Here is a 24,482-nt window from a genome sequence, read left to right as displayed (position 1 = left end):
AAGCACACTGTTGTGGTTCACTGAGCAGTGTAGTCCTGTCCTCCCAGCATTCTCTTGACTCTCTGCTGTCACTCTATTTGTGGTACATTCATTCTGGCTGATAGGTCACTTTTCTGCTTCTCTTACGTTTCTTAATCACTCACATCTCTCACATCCATTGACTAACAATCAAACAAAACTGAAGCTGTAAGGTTTAGTATTATACTGTCTCTCCATGTGTCTGTGCAGTAATAAATTAGCTCTAATTCAGGCTTGAGCACACATTGAAATATAGCTGATAGTTTTGTAGTCTGAATGGGTTTCAAGTGGCAAGGCATACATGAGTGTGAAGCTGCACTGTGTGTTTGGGTTTCTTTTGAAAGTGTTGCGGGGATATTAATCAACAGTAGAGAGACTAAAGCAATCTCGTATCCTGTGGGTGTGTTCTTGCGTGTGCACACGTGCACGAGTGCTCAAATGGGTGTGACGATAATATCCCTTGTCAGCCTACTGAAGATTAGCTTTAGCAGAGGAAATCCTCTGTCATTATTTCTCTCTTTGTCTTTTCTCTCTATCTCTTTCAAAAGTTGCATTGTTTGTTTTTGGAAAACATTCAGGTCACAAATTTTCTGACATGTCTTTATCTCACATTGCCAGTCGGATTCAGTTTCTTCTGCTACATTTTTGGGCCAAAACTTTTGGAATAGTTGTTCATCTCTTGCATTTTGTTTTTTTTTTTTCACAGATCTGCATCAAACTGTAAAAAGACCCAAAAGAGGAAGAAGAGCTAAGATTGTCAACTAGATTTGGTCCGACATGGACCAGTGATGTCTCATCTGATCTCACATTAAAAGGACATGCGTGCAGGCGCTGAAGACTGTGGCACCTTCAGCAGAGTGTGAGCGGGGCTCTTGTGCTCCCTCTTCCCTAACACCTAGCCCCGACATGCCAGCCCTCTGCCCCTTTCCCTGAGCTTTCTTGGGGTGCTATGAACAACTATAGAGACAGAGGAGTAACTTGCACCTCCTCTGACCTCCTTGATGGAGGTGGAGGAGGGTTGCCTCAGTATACTCTCTTTTGCCAAACCCCAAATGGCCACCCGGCGCCCTGTCCAACAGACCCCGCCATGCAGCCTCGACTCTCAGTTCCCAAAATGGGAGTTCGTGCTCGGATCGCAGAGTGGCCTCCACGTCGAGCTCAGTCGCGGGAATCGCTGCTTGAAAATGGGCAAACTTGCGGCAATCATTACGGAGACGATTGCTCCTCCTCAATATCGTCATCAGTTTCATCGGACATCAGATTGGTGCGGGGAGGAGTTGCCAGGTTACCTCGGAGGCGGTCTAAGGATGTAGAGTTCAGAGGTGGCGGGTTTAGCAGCGAGAAAAGTTTACCTTTCAGCCTGAGGGCGTTCCCACCTCTAAGACAGCGCTCCAACAGTGAAGTGACCCTGAGCGAACAAGACGAAAATGAGGTAAGCATTGAATATTTCTTCAAGACAGACTTATGTGATTTGTTTTCTTTATAATTAGATCATAGCGTACTGTTATTTTTACACTGTGTGCGTGTGTCTGTCCCCTCATCCTGTCAGGACCTTGTGTACTTGATACTATAGTGAATAAACTGTCCAGTAGCAGTACTGTTCACTCAAAAAGATGGGGACTGATGTAGATGATTATATTCGGTGCAAAAGTTAGTTAGTGAGAATCAAGTATGCTCCATTCCCACTTGTAACCTTATTAACCTTCTCAATACATGAATAAAATACAAATGGAGAATTGGCTTTTTAAAAACGCAGACATATAATTATTAACGACCGTTAACTCAATGAACTTCTATCGAGCATATTTTTCATGATTTTTTTTACGTGTGCCAGTATTGACATCAAATTAGGGAAAGTCGATAAAGTAGATTTGAAACAGAATTGGCAAAAGTTTTAAACTTTTCCTTCTGCTCATTCCAAGGTTGAGATCCATGGAAATAATGTGTTGGGAAACCGCTTTAGAGAGTATGGCAGCACTTCCTCAATCGACATCCAGGGAATCCCTGACCAGAGCTTCTTCGACATGCTCACCCAGTTCCACCAAGTGAGGCCCGATCAGCGCTGTTCAGCTCCCATACAGGGTGGAGAGCTGCTGGGAGCAAGTGCAGCTCCTCCCTCTGCTCCCTCACCTGGTCCCTCTGGCGGGGACGACAGAGGGGCGGGGAGGAAGGACGGTACTGAGAGAGTCCGCAAGAAAAGTGGAGGCACTGAGTCATCGCTGGGAACCTCTTCTTTGTTCCGAAAACTCAGAAGTTCAAGTCGAGGGGAGCTGGATGGCGGCAGAGGGGAAAGTGGGGAGGGAGGACGAAATTCAGAGACATGCTTCAAACCATGGGTGTGTCCTAAGAGTTTTGTGCACTTTGATGCTCAGAGCATCTTGTTTGACCTCCATGATGCTGCAGCACAGCGAGTCTTTGCCAACCAAAGAAGGAATACAGCCACAGGTGCTTCAGCGGCCTCAGTATCCCTGTCTGTCTCCAGATCCTCAGTTCCAACCATGAACGACCCCATTTACTCCAGCATCGAGGATCTCACTCTAAGCCAAGACCCGGGCTCCACACCCTTCTTAGGCGTGGACCCTCAGGATGGGCTAGGAGCCCAAAGTGGAAGCCCGCTGCTCCTCTGCTGCCCACACTTCCTTAATGAGACCGGAGGCCTCGGAGAGCGCAACATCAGCTTCCTCAGCTCCTCAGCTGAGCGAGGAGGAGAGGGAGGAAGAGGATGGCTGAGGAAGAGTAACGCCAGCATCTCCGTACTGGAGGTGCCTATTGAACAGCAGGTTACGAGACTGGATAGACTGAAACTCTACAGTGTAGAACACGTCGACCTCGGGGCCAGATACTACAGAGACTGCTTCCATGGGAAAGGTAAATCTATTCTCAATACAGACAATATTAAGTGATATTAATTCATACTGTATGTAAGGATCCCAGCAACAAAACATATTTTTGAAAACGTTTGACAAAAATGTGCCAAGACTTGATAGTCTTGAATAGTCTTTTTATTTTATTTTTAGAATAATAATGACTTGAGGTGTTCTCTGTTAATAAATGTTAATCTATAAAAGAATAGGTTTTGATGTATATTGGAATTAATTAATTAGTTTTATTTATTTACATATTTGACAGGGACATTGCACAACAAATGTGTTGCACAGACCGGTAGTGCCTGGGCAGAGGCAAAGTGACAGCAGGTTTATACAGTGGACAATGAGCATTCTTACTCCATTCACAATATAAAAAAACGATTAGCACTGGCAAAAGGATCACCTCAACAAATATTCAGTGCAATATTTACAGTATTTACAGTTGCAATTACAATTATTTACAGTTTAAAAAAAAATAAAATGACTTTCTTTACATTTTCAACCACTTCTTTAGGTTAAGTTTAAACTGTTGCAAGGTGCTACTCTCTCGAACAGTTAATGGGGTTCCACATCCCTGCAGCTTTCACAATCTGAAATAATTCTGTCCAAAGGTAGAGAACCTAAAGATCACAAAATAGTCTCTCCTGGAGGAGGCTCACGTTGTTCTAAGTCCTGCTTCTACACAAGATTTCACAAACATTCTCAGGGTCTGTGAGGCCAAATCATGAATAATTTTATACACTAAACTGACGTTCGAAAACAAAATGAAATTTTCAAACGTTAATAATTTATACTTCTTCACCATGTTACAGTAGTGGTATGGAACAGGTTTTTTATCTAATGTTTTGAGTGCCTGTTTGTGCAAGCATTAAAACGGCTGTAACGCAGTGTTGGTTGATAGAGACCAAGTTGTGATGCAATATGTAAGATGTGAAAATATCATTGCATGCATAGCTTGTAGGGATGTATCGATTAATCGTAAGGCAGTTAAAAATTGATTCATAGGTATCACGATTGACATCGATACTTTGAAAATTCAATCGCAGTACTTTTTTTAAACAGCAGAGGGATATATATTTATCCCTTCTCTTGTCCAGCAGTGTTCCGGCAGGCGGAATCTGCTACTATTTTTTTTCTGGCCGCCTTCTACTCTTACATGTTAATGTTACATGTTAAGAAATGATTCCTTACCCCTTTAGCACCGAAAGAATATTTGTAATATTACGTGAATATCTGTAAAAGTCACGTTTTTCTATTAGCTCTGTCTGCTAGCAGAGCATCTCTTCTTCACTGCTAGATTAGCTGCATGCCAACCGACCACTGGGTTTCCAGCGCCCTCTGCTGGTCCAAAGAAATATCTGACGTAAATCAGTGAAATCTTTTTTTTTTAAAGTCCAATTGTTAAGGCACAAAATACATTTTCAGTTGCACTTTTAAAAAGAAAAATAACTATTATGCAGTTTTGCATTGTTTACTATAGAACCAGAATTTAAATTATAAGCTTCTTCTTCATTTGTATTATTCCTTTATTTATATCATTCAAGATTTATTTTTAGTTAAATTGCATTGTTTTGAATAGTTTATCAAGGGATTCTTTTGACAATTAAAAATAAAAGGAAAATAATACAGTATTTTCTAAAAAAAAAATAAAATAAAGGAATCATTTGTCTACAGTCCCATTTTGTAAAATAATTTGTGAGAGAATCGTATCGTGAACCCAGTATCGTGAATCGAATCGTATCGGGAGTTGAGTGAATCGTTACATCCCTAATAGCTTGGCTGCATCTGTGCTCATTTGAGGGTGAATATATCTGAACTGCGATAAATTAAATTTTACAGTTTTTTTCAGTTTTGAAACGTGCTTTTTAAACGACAGTGTGCTGTCCAACATTACGCGTAAATAATGAACAGACTCTGCTTCTAGAATTCTTGTTCCTTTTACAATCATTTCTGGGGGAGAGTGAGAAGTATTCCTTATTGAAAAAAATATCTTTACAGTTTTGCTAAATTTTAGTGTCAAGCATGATTGCACCATTCAATCTGAGATGTTTTCCATCGCTCCCTGGAGCACAGCTGCTACTTTCTGACATGATTTCGCATGGAAATATATCACGGCGTCATCGGCGTACATCTGTACGTGAAATTCAGGACAAATAGATGGAAGATAACTATTGGGCCCAGTTGTATGTTTGAATAAGACCATTTAGATTGTTAAACCAGCAATTAACATCCAGCTGAGACCGGAATAGCAGATCTGGCAACCTTCCCAGAGGTTTTATTACACTTGTACCAACAACTGGACCGTTGGCCAACTCTGAGCTGATAACGCACCATCTGCCTTTCTGCACAACCACACGCTGTTCTGTAGCTTAGCTCACAGACCTTTGTAGTTTAAGCGCTAACACTGGCCGTCAGAGTAAGGACAACATTCACTCACACAAGTGTATGTCTGGTGTTGGAGCTCATTTTGCTGACTTGAAGCACTTGGTTGCAGGCTAATTAGTGACTGATTGTGTCTGCAGCACATGTGGTCAGGCATGTCTGTGACCTGTGGAAATACAGATCAAAGTTAGCATTCCAAAAATATGTTTTTGTCTGCTGACTCCTTCCTTGCTTTGCTTCCACCCCTTTCCCAATCCTTGTGCGTGTGTTGCTGTGACATGCCCTGCGTGTGTGTGTCATAGAGAGGTATTAAAAACCTGACAATTCCACCACAGGGCACAACAGAGTCTGATCAAGCTCGAGTCGCTCCAACTTTCATGTTGTCCCAGTTCACCCCCAGTCAGAGGGGGAGTTGGAGGAGGGAAACTTGTCAGTCTAGATTCCTTTTTCTGAGTGTAAAGATTTTGTCTCCTCCCATGCTCACTGAAGTGCTGGTTTTAGCTTGGCTAGCCCTGAGGCTTTAGGACAGGGCTGTCAGGGCTGTCAAACTTATTTTCGTTCAGGTGCCAAATGCCAACCACTTTGATCTCAAATGGGCTTCAATTTTTTTGGGAGTAAAAAAAGCAGTTTCAACAATATTTTTCCCTAGTTTGCATTTCCACTTGTGTATGACACAGAATGTAATAATGTAATATCCTAGCAATAAATCAGAATTGGATATACTTTAATGATCCCAGGGGGAAATTACTTGGTTACAAAGGCTCAGAAAATATTACAGGTGAAAAGAAGAATCACTACTAGCAAAGAAAGAAAAATAAAATAAAATACACAAGTCAAATGTATTAATTCAGGATTAAATAAAATTGCACACATGCCAGTAAAATATAATACAAATATACAAGTATAGTGAGCCATATTGTTCAACTTAGGGGATTTTTTTTAATTGTTTGAGATCAATTGCAGGAGTTCAGAGGAACTGAGAGTTGTTTTTTTTAAACTATTTGTGATTAAAAATGACTCCAGTCATATAAAAAAGGATGGGAAAATTGCTAGCATGTGCAAATACTATGGAGTTTCATTGAGTTGGTGAATTTGGATGAATGGAGATATCTACAACTGAATTATTTGGTAATTACCACAACGCAATGATTGTTTTCTCTGTCATCTTTACTTATTCCTGCGGGCCAAATTGGATGCTTTAAAGGGCCGGATTTGGCCCCCGTGCTTTGAGTTTGACACACATGCTATAGGACATGTGAGAAGTTGGCCTTTTGTCAATATTAAAACTAAAATAGGTGTCAATTGACACCTTACAATGTTTTTTCTGTAGATATTTAAAATTTTCTAATGAACCCTTCTCACTCAGTATAGAATCCTCATCCTCTGACCATTAGCCCTTCATTTATTAAAATGTCCCATCCTGTTTGTAATTGTTATAATCATCTGTGTTGAACCTTGTCCTAGCTGAAATTGATTTTGTTTTTACCGCGTTATTGATCCCTAGCCTGCTATCATCCTAGTCCTGTCCTGTCCTTGACTGAATGTCCATGCGCAGTTGGTCCTCCTCATTACCCATAAAGTACCTGCTGTCCATTCCCCCTCCTGCTCATCTCTCCCTAGAGGTTTACTTGAATTGCGTTTGCCTGCTGAATAGTGAAATATATCCACAAACATCCCTCAGAGCTCAGGGTTTTTTTTTAGGATGGCTTGTTCATAATTCAACAAATAATTCTGATAAGACCCCTTAAAATGACTTTATTGTTATTAATACGATTGAGTTAAAGGGTTGGTGTGTTTCTGACGTATTGATCCAGACACAAAAAAATAACATCCAACGTATTTATTTTTCATCAGAGCATTCAAACTACTTTGGGACCGATGACAAGCTAGGCCCTGTGGCCATAAGCATCCGCAGGGAGAAATTAGAAGATACCAAAGACCTGAAAGACCAGTACCAGTACCGCCTTATCATCAGAACGAGCGAGGTAAGTGGCGTCCCCTGTCTGTGTGTTTGACAGTGACTGATGATGCAGTGGTGACTCAGTCACAGCTTGCACGATCAGCCTGATTCCATTTTCAGTTGGCCTGACCCGACCCGGGACACCTCTCACCCTCTCTGCCGTGATCACAGCCTCCCCCTCCCCCTCCTCTTCTTACTGTCAGTAGAAAAGTTGCACCTGCTCAGTCACCATGAGTTGAATCCAAACCAAACAGGCAGCTGCCACCTAAGCTATTGCACTGCACCAACACATAGTCCACCCAGCTGCTTTTCTACTTCTCCAAGAATCAAAGTTCCAAATGTGCGGAATGATAGGCTGATGTATACGGAGAATTTCTCCTCAGAACTAGACATATCAAAAAGCCTCAAGAAAAAAAATCTGTACTTTTTTACCAGGGAAAGGTTTGTTAACCTCAGGGTCGCCTGGGCCACGATGAAAAGCAAAATTCCTAGGAAGAAAGGAAATACACCAGTCAAAGCCAACCAATTAACAAAAGAAATAAGACGTGCACTGTCCAAAATAATGTACAGAGGAGCAATTTAAAATTGATGATGTATCTGGATAAAATCCAACAATACTTACAATAAGTTACAGATTCAGATCAAGAAACATGTTTTTAAATACTTTGAACAATTCAGCAATCAAATTAGGGATGGGTAACTTTCACATTTGAACTGATATGGTACCAATACCTTTTTCACTTTAACGGGCGAGTTGACAATGGGTTCGACAGACCTGCACATGAAAACAAGCATTTACATTAACGATAGAAAGTACCATAAAGCTAGAAGGAGCTGATAATAACTATTGCAAGTTAAAACGTATTGTTAATGTTAAAAATGACATCCTCTTAAACACCTGGCTTATTTACTTAGAGCAAATGAAAATATTGAGGCTGCTGCCATCACCAAATGTTAAGGCTATTTCTTCTCCTGTGTTGCCGGCTACAGATGATGAGTCGCTAATATGTGTTTAATAATAAGTATATACATTTATATGGCAGGTTTTCTTTATACTAATAAGGAAACACAAAGTATTTTTTGGAACGATGATTGGTTTCCCAACCTTATGACAAAACTAGTTAATAGTTTGCCATCCAGGGACGTTAGGCCACAGATTTTGGTGCATTCAGTCTTTCAATGAAGATTTTCATAATTCAATTAGTAAAATTGTGACAGTCAACTGTAATGAGCAGTAATAGATTACATTAACTTCTCTAAGTTCTCTACAGAGACACACAATCCCAGAGACACTCACTCTTCCCGACCTCCAAATATCTAAACATTTTAAACTGTGGGTTGGATAAAGACGGTGTGGAGGAGTAGAACCACCCACACTGAGGTAGAACAGGTACATTCTATTGAAAGATTAAAGCTTGAGATCACAATCTCCTTGCTTTGAGGTAGGAATGCTACCCTTCACGCCACCCAGAGGCTGAGACAGTGTGAACTAGAATAGTGTGCCTCCATGGTTTTGCATTGAGGTGCCTCTGCTGTATTCTTTGTGTAATCTTCTTGCTCATGCTAGCTTACTCTTCAAGAACAGGAAAGGATGAGAGATTTATTGTTGATGTTTTCCCCTCCAATTTAATAAGACACAGCCATTTTCTCATAGGCTCCCCATGAAAAGGCTGTTATTTATTCTATACAGTAGTGCTGACGCAGCAAAGGTGGAGAGGCATTCCCTGTCAAACGTCCTTCTCCTTTCCTTCTGCTGCACACATAATAATCCTCCTCTGATCTGCACACCAGAGTCATGCAGATGAATGGAAGCGTTGACTGTGTAACTTCAGCTGAGTGTCATTCACGATCAACCTCTAAGGTTCAGCTCCTCCTCCTCCTCCTTCTCCTCTCTAGGCCCTGCTGGCTCATTGAGCACTACATGCATTTTTAATGAGTCTGCATGCGATTGTAGTAAGGAGAGACCAATCCTCTGACTGTGCTGCAGGTTATTGTAATAACACACAGTAGTAGCACGATACTAAGTAGAATATTAATATTTCATACAGCTGGTTGACTTCAAACCCTCTATAAACAGAGCTTTCACTGTCTGTGTGAGAAAAGGCTTCAGGATCATAAGCGACCTTTATTTTTCACTCAGGTTTGATATTTATTTATTCAATCTTACCTTACAGTATAGTCTTTAGTATTACATAATTAGTGTTTTATTTTGTATCTTTCTTGTTACATTCATTTTATAGAAGTAAAAAGGTTGAACTAAACTTACCTTTGCAACAAAAAAGGCACAGAAGTTTATCAAATCAAATCAACTCTATTTGTCACATACACAATCATACAGTGTGTGTCACTCCTCCGGGTACTTACACACAGGAACACCAGTATAAAATTTGAATAAGCAAATACAGTAATAAGATAAATATAAGAGTATACATGAAATATACAGTCAATTGTGCTGTGCTAAATGGGGAAGATATAAAAAGTAAGGCTTTGAAATGATCAAAATGTTCTTATTTCATTTAGTAGGATTGTTACATGCAAAATTTTATTTTTTTATTGGTTTATTTGATGTGAATATGACAATTACATTAGTTACCCAGATGTATTGTTTTAAGTGTGTTAGCACGTGCTAATTTACGACACCTGTCCACATTAGGCTTTTAAAGGGTTAAAATTAACAAAAATAATAGTGAGGAGGAGACAAATGTACTGTACAAAATGTTACAACAATAATTTATGATTTAAAATTTTACATAATATAGTCACTATATCCATATTGCAGCTCTTCCATCTTATTTCTGTTTCATGAACTCTACTGTCATGATGTCCATGTTGTGATGGTTTGGTATTTTTTTTATCAGTTTTGGTTTCACGTCTTTTGAGTTCCTGTAACTGTGAATCCTGCAGCAGTCCTAGTCCCACCCCCAATGCTCAAGTTGTGTAACACACGCACACACAAAACCATGATTCTTATCTTAAAAAAGCATTTACTTACTTCTTTACCTTTTTTCATGGAGTTTTCTGAATATTTGATTGCTTTGAAATCCTGTATTTTACTAAACTGCTTCTTGAATGTCCTATCCTATCCTAAAGGCCTTTTGTTTTTACTACTGAAATGTGCTTTGCTTTTGATCAGTCGTGTTCTTTACTCCACGTGCAGCTCGTCACACTGCGAGGTTCCATTTTAGAGGATACTGTGGCATCTACAGGGAAACACGGCACCGTCCGAGGTCTGCCTCTTAAAGAGGTCCTGGAGCAGGTGGTCCCCGAGCTCAGCGTGTCCTGTCTGAGACTGGCACTCAGTACAGCCAAAGTCACAGAGCAGCTCCTCAAACTGGATGAACAAGGGGTGAGTTTATCTTCTCCCGTCTGTGTTTATTTAGAGGGTTTATTCAGTTCAACTGAATATCTGACGGTTATTCAAATGACCAAGCATGGAGTGAACACCTGCTCAGTCAGAGGGATTCAAACAGGCAAGAACCACTGCAAAGCAAAAAAACACACTGATAAGCTGACAGAGTGCCATATGCTGTGCTAAGATAGCGCGTGTAAAGCCTGTTTAACTGACTCGGTGTCCGTGCAAAGTGTATGATTTGGTGAAGGGCAGTGAAAGCTGTGAAAAACAGGGTGTGGAGTGTTGCTGTGTGTGTGTGTGTACTTTACTTCACCTTTCCCACATTGGAGTGTGAGGTAGTGGAGATAAGCAGGCGTTTACTGTAGTTTGTTGAAGCAACTGTGCTATAAGTGTACACAGGTGCATGTAAACACGAGGGTTAAAGATTAAAGCTGCCGTTCTTCATCTGTTTGCTTTGACAGTGTGCGTCATACCAATGTTTTCTGTCTCCTCCATAGTTGAGTCAAAAGCACAAAGTGGGCGTTTTGCTGTGCCGTGCAGGCCAAAGCACAGAAGAGGAGATGTACAACAATGAGGAGGCGTCGCCCGCCTTCTCTGCTTTCCTGGAGCTGCTCGGGGAGCAGGTGCTCCTCAAAGGATTCACAAAATACGCTGCCCAGCTCGACACAAAGAGTAAGAGCTAATGTTCACCACTTATTATTGAGAGTTCTATATGCTGTCCTACACATACATACATGATTGTTTCTTTTTACATGAAATGTGATGTTTTTAGACCATTAGGTACATTTTCTTAATTGTAAATCTCCTTTATTACATTTTATTTAATATGTAGTGTATTTCTATCTAAATCCTAGGTTCTCAAAGTGGGGTACACAAATTGCCATAGGGGGTACAATATTAAAAAATGGAATATAAATTGACCAGCAGGCAGTCAGTATTTTTTTTATCATTAAAAATTATTAGAAATTTCAGGGGACCCCATTTGGGATCCAGGCGGCCCCACATGGGGTCACGACCCTAAGGTTGAAAACAACGACATTACATTGTCTTTTTAAGTGTGCAGCAGTAGGGGGTACATGGCTTCGGGTTAAATGTCTGAAGGGGTACGGGACTGTGGAAGGTTTGGGAAACACTGATTTGAAGGAATTTGCAAAAATAATTACTTCTAGTCAGTCTAAATACTGTTTTTAGTCTAATAAGCACTTAAAATTATTATTTTGTGAGAAATATTTTATCATTCCTAAAATTTCATATGTGGCTTCCCAATTAACCAGGAACAAAATGTATTTTTCATTTTCCACACTCTGTAAAAAAAACAATTTTCTCCCTCATCTTTCTCCAGCCGACTCCACAGGCACCCAGTCCCTCTACACCACTTACCAGGGCTATGAGGTCATGTTCCACGTGTCCACCATGCTGCCATACATGCCCAACAACCCACAGCAGGTAGGAGTTTATGAGCCCCCTGGGTTATCCACATAACACATTAATAATAATAATAATAATAATAATAATCAATTTAATTTATGTTTTATTTCATTTATTGCCCATTTACATATGTTAGCATATATACAGTAGATCTCATTATACACACTGACCTTGACGACCCTGATTAAAAGAAAAAAAATACCGATTAATTTACTCTGCCTCAAAGCTTTGTTTATTTAAAGAAAAGTTGTTGGTTTTTGTTTGAATTTTCTATTATTGTTTTTGTTTGGTTTTCATAGTTTTTAACACCTCATGTAGTGGAATCTTTTCACAACAAACATGCATATAATTTATTTTTCTACTTTGCTTAATATGTATGTGACAAATAAATGTTATTTTTTTTCTCAAAAAGGAAACAAATTGGTTTGCATTATTAAGCGATCAGTCTTATTTCCTGTTGTACATCTAAAATTGAACTTTAACTGAGTAAAAGTCTATTTTATTTAGTTACTCATTTAATCAATGGAATAATCAATAGAATACTTGATTGCCAAAATATTTGATAGCTTCAGTCCTAGATCTCTCTTACACAGGTGTGTTTGTAATTAACACACACAAATGAATAAACACATTGAAGAAATGAAAAATCAAGGGATCACTCTGGATGAGAAACAGACTTTAAAGAGAGTGAGAGAAAAAAGAAAGAAGAGCTTGAGGGAGAAACATAATAATAGTAACAATGATAGTACTAATGATAACAATATATAAATATGATGAAATTGAAAAATCACCATCATTATTACTCTACATCTTTTTCTTAAAACATTAACCTCAGTCAAAATGGTTATTGTTTTACTTCTTTTTTAGTTTATTTTGGACAGCTTTTGTATGCTTTTGTCACAGTTTCTATTTTCTGTTTTTGTCACCTGTTTGCCTCACACTCTTCACCCATCCTGTCTATTCTCTTGAGAGTGTAGTTGTTCTGATCCCAGTGTTCCATTTAAATGAAAAGTTACTGTATTTTATGATCCCTATGTTCTTTGTCCTGTATATAATCCTTTTGTATATTGTTTTGTGTCTCGCCATGTCTCATTGTTAAGTGTGACATTATATCACATCAGCGTGTCTAGGAACAACAGATGGAAATTAGCCATTGGCTATAATCTGGCATATTTACATTTTTTTGAATGTTCATTAATATGTACTGTCCCTACTTAAATATAGAAATAAATAAATAAAAGATAAGAATAAACTGGAGCTCAATAGTAACGTGACTTCTCCCTTGTTTTTACTCTTTTTTTATTTATTTTTTTAAAGGGCCGTTCTCCCTTGATTAATTATTTGTGTTTGCAGTACAAACTGTGTGTAACTATGCACATACACACATTTTGTGTGCAGTTCTTTATGATTTGTGTGTTTGCTTGAGATGATGGCGTGAACATTTACTCACACAAACTCTGCAGGTGGTCAAGATTGGAGAATGTATTTCAACTTTACCAGCCACTCATTCCCCCATTTTTTTTACCAAGAATTTATGATATGGATATTTGAAAGGATTCCCGAAGATAATCTTCCCCAAAAACAAATTTGACTTTATGGTTCACGTGTGCAATTTTTCATAGATTATTTTATTTCCTTTTTTTTTTCTCTCTATCTCTCTCTGATATATTTCATTAGGCTTTGCAGAGGCATTGTCCCTCTGTTTAATTCCTCAGTTAAAAAAACAAAACACCATCTTAATCTGAAAGCAATCATAGTTTAATAACTTCATCCAGAGGATTCTGGGGCTGCACAACGCCTCACTTTGTTGAACAAACCTATAGGTGGCAGCATCTGACAGTGTACATAGGATAAGCAGAATGGGAGATGAAAATGTTGCCACATGAGGGTTGTTTTATTTGAGGATACAGTTTGAAATTGATTGTCCAGTTCAGCTGTGCACTATGTTTCCTACAGACACACTGACAGACCCACAAACCACATGGTCTGAAACACACTTTACTAACACCTTCTGGTTTAATGTTGTCTTGATACATTTTTACTTTCTGTGGAACAATGTTTGCTGATTATCTTCCATCACTTGTCTCATCCTCAGCTTCTGAGGAAAAGGCACATTGGCAACGACATCGTCACCATTATCTTCCAGGAGCCGGGAGCGTTACCCTTCACCCCTCAAAACATCCGCTCACACTTCCAGCACGTCTTTGTTATTGTGCGGGTGCACAACCCCTGCTCAGAAAACACCTTTTACAGGTGAGTGCTCCCAGCTGATCAGCAGATTAACATTGGTTACAAAACAAACACACATTGGCAGAGCAAATATTACTGTAAATGTTAGAGATCTGCTTACACTCACACCTTCAATGTCTAAGGCAGTATTTCTCAAATGGGGGTACGTGTACCCCTAGAGGTACGCGATGGTACTACAGGGGGTACTTGAGAGAGAGAGAGAGGAAAATTAACCAATGAAAGCATTAAAAATATGGGATTTTTATAATGTTTATTTTTAGTTAAAATCATAATCATATTAAATATTACCAGAAACTCACAAAACAACAACAAAAACACACCAAATAAGAGAAAAATATACTGAATTATAAAAAAAACAGACAAACAACAATAAAATACACAAAATGACAGAGAGAAAAATGGTATTACCAGAAACACACAAAATGACAACAAAGACACTAAATGAGAGAAAAATAAACAAGATCACTACAAAATACGCAAAAAATAACAGAAACATACAAAACGGCAAACCAAACAGCCAAACAACACCAAAAACACACTCTGAGAGAGAATAAACAAAATAATACCAAAATATAACACTTTACAGCAAAAACACACCAAATGATGATAGAAATGATCTTGATTAGAACATGAACTGAAAATACAAAGGTCAGTCTGGGTTCCACATCAGGAGGGAGATGATCAAAAATGATAAAAACTATAGAAATAAATCTATCAGGAGGCACTAATACTGTTTGATTCCACTCATTTACAAAATGGGATTCTTTAAAATGTGTTATCACTCATTTATTCCATCATTTTGCTCTATAGTGGTTTTTTTCATAGTATTTATGAGGTATTTGAGCCAAAATAAAGTTTGAGAAGTACTGGTCTATGAAGTAGAACGTATTTGTTTTTCTTTCTTTTTAGTGTTGCTGTGACTCGAATGAAGGACGTGCCACCTTTCGGACCACCCATCCCAAACTCAGTCACCTTTCGTGACCCCGACACTTTTCGTAACTTTCTTCTCGCCAAAGTCATAAATGCAGAAAACGCAGCGCACAAATCCGAGAAGTTTCACACCATGGCAACCCGAACGCGGCAGGAGTACCTCCGAGATCTCGCCGAAAACTATGTCAGCAGCACGCCGCTCGACACGGCTGGCAAACTTAACAACCTCATCTCCCTCGCTTCAAAGAAGCGCGAGCGCTCAAAGGCAAGAGAGGGGGCGGAGCTAGGAGCTGCAGGAGCAGTGGGCTGGAGAGTCCACGCTCAGGACTTCAGCGGAGGAGGAGCAGAGCTCTCCTGTGCTTTGGGGCTGTCGGCTGAATATGTCCTCCTCATTGACTGCTCCACCAAGGAGGTGGTGTTTAACTGTTTCTGCGCCGACGTGATTGGCTGGACACCGGAGCGGCTGGCGCTGAAAATCTTTTATGGGAGAGGAGATTACATCGCAGTGCGAGTGCCGGAGGGCTGTGCACCGGATATCAGGGAGATGGTGCAGAGGTTAAAGGTGAGATTTTACATCCTTTCTCAGTTTTTGTTACGAGGTTGACAAGTAAGATGTGTCGGATGTTTACGGAAATTTAAGAAGAACTAAGGGATCCTTCTTCCTATTGAAATGTGTTTGTATGCAGCGGTTTAACAAGGAAACAAAGAAGTAGAAGTAACAACTAACAAAGTTTTGTGAGGCTACACGTCATCATTTTTCTTTGGTTGTGGATGAGGATTTGATTACTTATCTATTTAAAGATAATCAAATTTTACCCATAAAGAATAAGATCCTTTAGATTAATCCATAAAATATCCCCCTATCTTAGTTGGAAAAGCTTATGATAAGGAATGGACGTATAGAGTCGGATTGGTTGAAGAGGTGTAGTCGGTTTACATCCCGTGAAAAGAAGTGATGAAAATAAGAAGTGAAATAAGTGATGCTTATGATGCTTAGCCTGGATGACATCTTGGTGTATTTTGTATGTTTGTTTTAGTGCAGGTTTCTGTGGTAACCAACCCACAAGGGGAAAAGGCGTGCGTGCGTGCGTGTGTGCGTCACACCTATCTACAAAGGCCAGAACTTGTTCACCTGCTGCTCTAAAGAGCTTTCAGTTGTTAAAACCTGTGCTTGGAGCTTCATAAAGGCTGCTTGTGATGACTATAAAGCCTATTTGTTTTCAGATCAGGAACAGGGAAATGGCCGTTTGCCAAGTCACCATGCAATCAGATGCAAGTGGTCAGATGAAACATTTTCATTTTGAATTAGTGTCTCCGTGTAGAGGATTACCATAGAAACTATTGTTTGTGCTTTAAAGGTTGTTCAGAGTTAAGTGTCACTTTCATTGTTTGGATTGAGCTGAAAAAAGCATGCTGTCTAGAGGTTATTAGTATGATGACTATATCTTATAAAGACAAATGCTTTCATATTTCCTTTTTTTTAATAAAAAGTGCAATTAACAATCTGCAATCATTCTAAAAATGTTTTTAATGGGAATCAAATGAACAACAAAAAAATCTTTTCATATTTTTTTGTTCAAATAAAAAGAAATGAACAGTCTTTATCTTATATTTTTAAGACATGTATATATACATATATATATGTATATATACATATATATATATGTATATATATGTTATTAACAGTGATAACAATAATGAAAAATAAATATACGATCCATTTTTATCGTTCAATTTTGTTTTGTATTGTTAAATGTGAAGGCTGTTATTGTGATGTTCAGGAATGAAACAAATCTAGTTTATTAACATGAACGATGAGAACTGAGTGGCAGTTGTATGCTCTTTTTTGTCATTTTTTATCGCTGTGTTTAACATGTGCTTATAGGGCTCTATTCTCCCATGCGCGTTAGTCACAAAAGCCACGCAGCAGCACTGATTTTGGTTGTGCGCTATTCTCCCCCTTGTACTCATTTCAGTCACTGTGTGTCTCCATCCCAGTTATGCACTCTAGGTGGAGCGGTGGAGCCCTGAAATGTGGTTGTTCTCATTCAAATCTGGCCTTGCGCATATTCTCCCGTCTGCTTAAGTTCTTTTCTTCTTACGCGCTTCTGAACCTGGAATAAGTGCAGTGCCCCGAGAAGGTGAAACATTATATTGCACTAGAACTAGAAGTTTGGACTTAGTTACATTTTAAGCAACACGGACTCTTAATATTGCAAAAGAGACTCTAACAAAGAATTTATCCAAATGGACACTGTCCACTGTCACGCTGTCATGGGGTTCAATATGTTCACATTTAACAGTTCTAGAAGGGACAAAATGTGTTACATTTCATTATATTTTATCCGTGCTGTCTACTCCTTTTTCTGCAGAGACGGTAGGTCGTGCGTCGTGGAGCTGATCAGCTGTGCGCACTCACGTTGCGCCTTGGCTGCTGCTGTTCGATAAAGAAAACTCTGACAGATGTCAGATTTCTGTCCATGTTGGTCACAGTGATTCCAACTATTTTCATACTATGTCCAACGTAAAGCCACAGTTTGATCCACTAAAGAGTAAATAAGTGAAATGCTCATGAGACGAAGGATACCAGAAACTGTTCCCACACATATTTAAATGAGGCTCAGCTTCAGTTCGAATTTAATATTTAAAACTGCGTATTATGTAGGAAGCCAATGGCTTTGTTTCATTGCAAATATCTCCGTCTCATCTGTATTGAAGCAGGACGTTCTGCATCGTTATTTATATACACTCGGTCACGCTTTAGAGCAGGTTGCGTATTGATGACAGATGATACTGATGCACTGATCATTTCTGAATGTTGGAATGGAATAAGTTTTTAAAATCAGGCTTTACACACAAACGTTAATCTGTCATTAGCAGTGTTTGGAATAACAGCGTTTAAAATAACGGCGTGAGGTAATAAGGGTAATCTAACTAATTACTTTTTACGCCGTTACAACACCGTTAACATTACTGAACGTTAAATACGGTGCGTTACATGCATTGATTGAATAAACTGTTATCCAAAAGCACCCCTGGCTTCATACGCAGCTGTAGTGAGGAGGTGGGTTAAAAACAAGGTGAGCGATTATGATTGGCTAAGGCGGCGTCATGTTTCGTGGTAGCCAATCAGAGCCTGTGTTTTTACACATGTGCCAGTACATGCGCCACACACACACACACACAACCACTACAGATTTGATGAAGCAGCAGAGATGGCGAGCGTGGAGCAGTCTGATGAAAAGTTGGCATTTTTAAGGTGGCGATACAAACACTACTTTAAATTAATTGTGGTCAAAGGCAAGAACGTGCATGTGAAGTGCTCATTATATCCAGGCGAGAAGACTTTGTCCACATCCGTTGTAAGCAACTGGAATTTAATGAAGCACCTCACAACGTCACACGCATCTAAAAAATCTGAATTCTTTGACATATAGTAACTTTTTTTTTTTTAACAATAACGCAAATAGTTACTTTCCTTGGTAATTAGTTGCTTTTATTATAGAGTAATTCAATCACTAACTCAGTTACTTTTTGGAACAAAGTAGTGAGTAACTATAACTAATTACTTTTTTAAAGTAATGGTCCCAACACTGGTCATTAGTATGAGGGGAGAAAAGGAGAGATTTTAACTGTGGTTCCGACAGAAGAGTGCAGCTGATCCTCACATTGCAATAATCTGATCAAATCAACCTGTTACATTATTTATCAATGAAGGCTTTTCAAATTAAAAAGTGCGCTTTATCATTTTTAACAGATTTCAATTTACATTTACCAGCATTGGGAAAACTTCATGTTCCGTGATTTCCAGTCCACTTCCTTGGCTTCAGAATGCCTTCATTGACAGACTACGCGCTTTTGGTCTACTTACGCGCGGTGGGCGTGTCAGTAGCCTGGACTGGAGAGAGACACCTAATTGCAGGCGTAAAAAAGCGCTTAATTCCAGACCGGAGAATAGGACCCATAACAGGCAAATATCACCTTGGTGTTTTTTTATTGTGTATTTTTTATGAATATCACAAGTTAAGGTATTCTTATTTGCACACATCCACATTGGTGGGGGTTTCCTCTACGCTCTGACCTGCAGCTGTGGTCGGGAGCTGCTGTGAAGCTGACTGTCTGTGCGCTTAAGGACGGAGTGGGGCTCACGGCAACACAATGACATATTTCCAGAAAATAATTAATTAGTTTTCAAAAAATATTTTAGACTAATTAGGTGAAATCGAATAATTTCCAACGACACACCTGACGATCTCTCGCGGTGCAGTGGTTGAAAAACTCTGTTCTAATGCATAGTTGAGATTCAGTATGACCACAGGAGATGATGAAGATATAAATTAAATGGGTTTTTTGTTACTATAGAAAATTAAGCTGATGCTGATAAACAATGAACCAGCTCTGTAGTTTTACTGGTATTGATTAATGACAGCATGTTATTGATATAAATCTGATCCATCCTCTTGGTCTGTTTTCTCTCAGTCGTTGACTGTTGGGTGTGAAACTGTGGATATGACCCTGAGGAGAAACGGGCTGGGACAGCTGGGCTTCCATGTTCGGCTTGATGGCACAGTGGCTGAGGTACAGTCGCACAATGTCGTCTTAGACAAAACTGCTGCTGTTGCTAATCCCCCTGTTTTTGATGTTGTTGTCCTTTGATGGTCCATGCAGGTGGAGGAATACGGCTTTGCCTGGCAGGCCGGCCTGAGGCAGGGTAGCCGTCTGGTAGAGATCTGTAAGGTCGCAGCAGTGACGCTGACCCACGATCAGATGATCGACCTGCTCAGGACGTCGGTCACGGTCAAAGTGGTCATCATTCCACCCTATGAGGAGGGCGGACCTCGCAGGTGAGTTGCATTTGCATGTCATTTTCTTTGAAGTTGAGTTCCTGGAAGCAAATGTCCTGTAAACATCTGTCACAGATGTAGATGTTAAAGCAACAGGTTGGCAAAAAGTGAGCTGCAGTAAAAACAAAATAAACAGTGCATGGTTTGCAGGACAACTACCGTATTCATACTAACCCTCAGAGGCTGGAATGAGATAGTAGACAGACTCCAATGTTCTGAGAGGATTTTGTGTGGGAGGGTGTGAAATTAGGAAGCGAGCCAACAGCGAGAAAACGATGTGTGGCTGAACAGGAAACGAACAAACCAACACACAAAGAGGACAGAGCATTTGTTCATTACGTCTTTGTCTCACACGCAGCTTCAATCACATCTTTCCTTTCCCCTCCTCCCATGTTCCACATCTTAGTCTCCAATCGCTTTCTTCAACCCATGCAGAAAGAAAAGGAATCATGATAATGAGACTAAATAAGTCGCTGGTGTTAAAGGGGTGAGGAAATAATCACAATGTGTGTTTTCTCTTTAAAAACCAGAGCCCCTAAACACTGCAATCGAATGTCGAGGTGAGTGAGCGCACTGTGGTTAGGTTTCTTTAATGATGGAGGTGGTTTAATTATGCCAAGTTAAATCCCTCGAACACACACAGAGATGTGCGCGCACACACACACCATGGCAATCGAGTATCTGATTATTAGAGTATTCTGTTTCACTTTTTTCTCCTTCCCTGACACGTTTGTACCGAACGAGCAGATTGCCAGAGATTATTGGCAAGGGATCTCTCGGTTTAAAAAAAAAAAAGACCTCAAAGCTTGAGGGAGGAGCTTTAATAAGAATGTGCAAATGAAAAGGACAAAAAAGGGGAGACAGAGAGCAGGCGATACACGGAGAGAGCGGCGTGGAGCAGGCTGAGGGAGGAAGAGGAGCGCTGAGCAAGGACGACATGTTTCAACAGCACTGAGACTTTGAGGAGTGGGTGGGAGAGAAGGAGTGAAAGGAAATCTGCTCTGCCATTGTGGCTCAGCCCTGAGCGCGCGCGCGCACACACACACACACACACAGGATGTGCGGATGCAGCAGAAAGAGGTTGGGTGTGTGAAGCGAGTGTCGGAGGACTGGATGTGAGGAACTGTTGGAGCGATGTAGATGCTGCACTCTGAGGTTTGTTGCTTGTGTTTCTGTGGAACTGTTGACACTGGCTAGAGATTGTCTTTAGCATGCGGTTCATTCATCTATCTGTGATTCTCTCTTTTTTCAGTTTCATTATTCTTCTCTTTTCATCGGTGTTTACACATGTCTTAAAGACCATCTTCACTCATTGAAAACTAGCTAACACAGCACTTTTATTTTATTTCATATTGTCCTTCTTAAAATTGTAACAGAAATTGCAGTGCATTTTATTATGTAAAACATTAGACTTGGAGCTGCTGATGTCTTTCACGCTGAAAGCATTCATTCTCCATCTTTACTCATGTTTTCATGTGTAGGGGGGCGGAGCTTGTTACGGGACATGCTTTAGTTCCTACTACCGTACAGTGAATTAGGTCCTAAGCTCTGTTTTATGGTTTACTGTTTTCTTTTTGCATTTTGGTGCTCCTGCCCACATGTTACAGGCTTTTTTCAGTTCATAGCATAGATTACCGGTAGTAAAAACATTTCAGGTTTATGTAGTAAAGATGGCTTCACCTCAAGCTGGGTATTCACTTTCATAATTGATGAGAATAAATGTCAGTTTATCTTTGTTTGTCTCTTACCGAGCTTCTCATTCTTTCAAAAAGATAAAAGGGTCAAAGTAAGTGCTGTGCATATATAAAGTGCGGTGAGGTTTTTTTTACTGTGAAAGTATATTTTAAAAGCTCTGACTGAAACTTGCTTTGTGCCTTTGCTCGTCTGCTGCATATACTGAGTGCTAACAGCCTTGTCAGAATCAGCAAGGACCACAGACCAAAATTTGCCCTCAATTTTTTTGTCAATAACTTTATTATTCTCCAGATGTACAGTAAATAAAAAGGTTGCAGAGTGCTGTTCACATGAGCTCGAGGGTGCGTGCCGCTAAAGTATTTGAATATAAATTTGAGGGAAAAAATTAATTGCATACAATAACATGCAAACATTTTATATTCAAAATAATATACAAATATATGCCATAAAATAACAGCTTGTGAAGAATTGCTCTTTGAGTCTGCAGGTATTGTATCATTTTTTCAATGTGTAAATGCTATTACTGAAGCAGATTCTAGTGTTGATGTATTCAATTTCATTTGTATTTGTAAGGCACCTGTTAATACTTTAAGATGTGAAAAAAATGTTTCATTGTTTTGTATTTACAGTGCATTTTAATTTATAAAATATCCAAGCTTTTACAACATTTTTTTCCATGGTCCCCAATCATTTAAGAAATGCCGCAATTTGTTAGACTACGGTAGCCAAAATTGCCCCATAATATTTTCTTAATTTCATGCCCTGGCTAACAGTCACTTGTACAATAACACATGGACACAACTTTGGCCTCAGGATCACAGTGGGGAAGATGTGGTCCTGATGTGCATTTATCCTTTGTTTTGTTGCTCAGCATTAGGTGAGCTGTTCTAAGTCTAAGTGTGCGTGCGTGCGTGCGTGCGTGCGTGTGTGATGCGTACAGACAATAATGTAAGTAACTGCTTTTATCTGCTCTCAGAAGCCACCTCTGGTTATTGGATAAAAGTCAGGCCGTCACAGAGAAGGCTGCAGCGTTCTCCAACGTTTTTGTCTTTAGATCAACACTATTAACATAGATATCTTTGTCTCTGTCTCTTCAGAGGCTGCACTGAGGAGTACGAGATGAAGACCATGGAGCAGAAGCCAGAACCTGAGCCCCTGGCAGCCGGGTATCGGCCATCGCCTCGACAGACGTGGCGGTGGGAAAGCTCCTCTGTTCCTCTCGGACTCAACAGTAACCCCAACCCACAGCGCTGGGCGCCAATGGGACCACCACAACCCCCTCTGCCTCGTCCACACAAGAGCATTCCCTACAGAGAGCCTCAGCACCTCAATGCTAAGAGGTAGGTTCTTACTCTGCTTCCTCTCAGAGCTCAGAGGACAACTTCCACTTTATTCAGTTATGTTCACTGGACCATTTAAACTAACCCTAGAAGTGTTTGTGTGGAGTTTGCATGTTCCCCTGAGTTTGCTTGTTGTTTTTGTATGTTTTTCTTTTGGTGATCTTACAAAAACAGCTTCATACACGACCATTCCAAAGTAGCTCCAACACACATCCTTGTGTTGTCCTTAGTAATAAATAAAACAATTTTAGCCGATGTACACACCGCAATGGAATCAACAACTTTACGTCACATCCTGCTGGACATGGTTGTTCCTAACATTGTTTTAGGGTATAAAATCATGCAAAAAAGTACTTTAAATTTGTTTTTAAATAGATGTGCACATATTTTGTTTATTGGTAATATATTAAACATTATACGATTATGTTAATTTCTACTACAGGCACCCTTTAAACCTCATCCTATCATACATGTAGAATAAGATAAAACTTGCAGTGAAGGAGTTCTTCTTGGACTTGAATTGGTAACACTTTAATTCTAGTGAAAATATTGAAATATTTTTTACCATCTCTTTTACCATTTTCATTTTACACAAATACAATGATTCATATGTATTTTTATGTATGTATCTTTTTGGGGTTTATCAAATGTAGATGTTCACATAATCTTTTTCACTTCAGGCCAGTAAGCTACCCGGAGAACCACTACAGCATGTCTCCTGCAGGGGGCGACAGATTGCAGCCCTACAGGAACCCTTCAGCCAGCTTTTCCTACCCATCGCCCTCAGGCCCAGTCAGCCTCTCCACAATGGGGCCACCAGGAATCACACCTGGACCCTTTGTACGATACAAACCCTCTCCCGACAGGTGGGTGAGGTTCCATCTTCAGCTCTGAGATCAAACGTATCTGTAGGAGGAAAATCCTCAGAGTATCAGAGGCAGAATACTGCAGCTGCAGCTCTGTGTTCTGTGAGCAGTCTTTGTCCCAGAAGAAGAATCTGTTGTGTGGGTGGCTCATCCTTGCAGTTAGAGGGTCGATAACATCTCAAGCAACCAGAGAAACATGTTTTATATCACCAGCATGAAGCGTATCTAAAAATGTTCTTTAGGACAAATTCAAACTGGACTTTCTAAGAAACTTCAAACTGGACTTTAGGGATTGTTTTAGCCTCATTTTTTCTTCACCTCCAGTTTAAACTAGTCCATTTCTTTAAAAATCCTGTTTGGATTTGTTTATTGATCACATTTTCTTCTGTAATCTTGTTAGATATGGACCAGGAATGCGCCCCCTGCACCCCTATGAGCCTCACCTCAGCGTGGACATCGCCTCAATTGGAGATTCCTCCTCAGGCTTTACGAGCCTGGAAAGCACCATGGAGCGCAGCAAGACAGGTAGAACATGAAGCAACACTTAACA

The 24,482-nt window shown here is 39.8% G+C and overlaps 1 protein-coding gene across 3 annotated transcripts in view; it reads left to right on the top strand.

Annotated features, from left to right (window-relative positions):
• The window catches only part of sipa1l3 (signal-induced proliferation-associated 1 like 3), a 77,079-nt gene that overhangs the window by 42,673 nt on the left and 9,924 nt on the right, over positions 1–24,482 (top strand). For all 3 annotated transcript variants that reach the window (XM_028464259.1, XM_028464260.1, XM_028464258.1), the window contains exons 3-15: positions 725–1,450; positions 1,941–2,886; positions 7,122–7,252; positions 10,385–10,573; positions 11,077–11,251; positions 11,922–12,025; positions 14,103–14,260; positions 15,167–15,749; positions 19,667–19,765; positions 19,856–20,031; positions 22,824–23,066; positions 23,747–23,932; positions 24,333–24,457. In XM_028464259.1, coding sequence (XP_028320060.1) covers positions 968–1,450; positions 1,941–2,886; positions 7,122–7,252; positions 10,385–10,573; positions 11,077–11,251; positions 11,922–12,025; positions 14,103–14,260; positions 15,167–15,749; positions 19,667–19,765; positions 19,856–20,031; positions 22,824–23,066; positions 23,747–23,932; positions 24,333–24,457 — 3,598 coding nt within the window. In that variant the 5' untranslated portion in view covers positions 725–967. The remainder of the gene's footprint in view (positions 1–724; positions 1,451–1,940; positions 2,887–7,121; positions 7,253–10,384; positions 10,574–11,076; positions 11,252–11,921; positions 12,026–14,102; positions 14,261–15,166; positions 15,750–19,666; positions 19,766–19,855; positions 20,032–22,823; positions 23,067–23,746; positions 23,933–24,332; positions 24,458–24,482) is intronic.

The sequence above is a fragment of the Gouania willdenowi genome, chromosome 13, assembly GCF_900634775.1.
Source record: "Gouania willdenowi chromosome 13, fGouWil2.1, whole genome shotgun sequence".
Lineage (NCBI taxonomy): Eukaryota > Metazoa > Chordata > Actinopteri > Blenniiformes > Gobiesocidae > Gouania > Gouania willdenowi.
The sequence above is the reverse complement of the archived record's forward strand: the minus strand, read 5'-3'. Positions and strand labels throughout refer to the sequence as shown.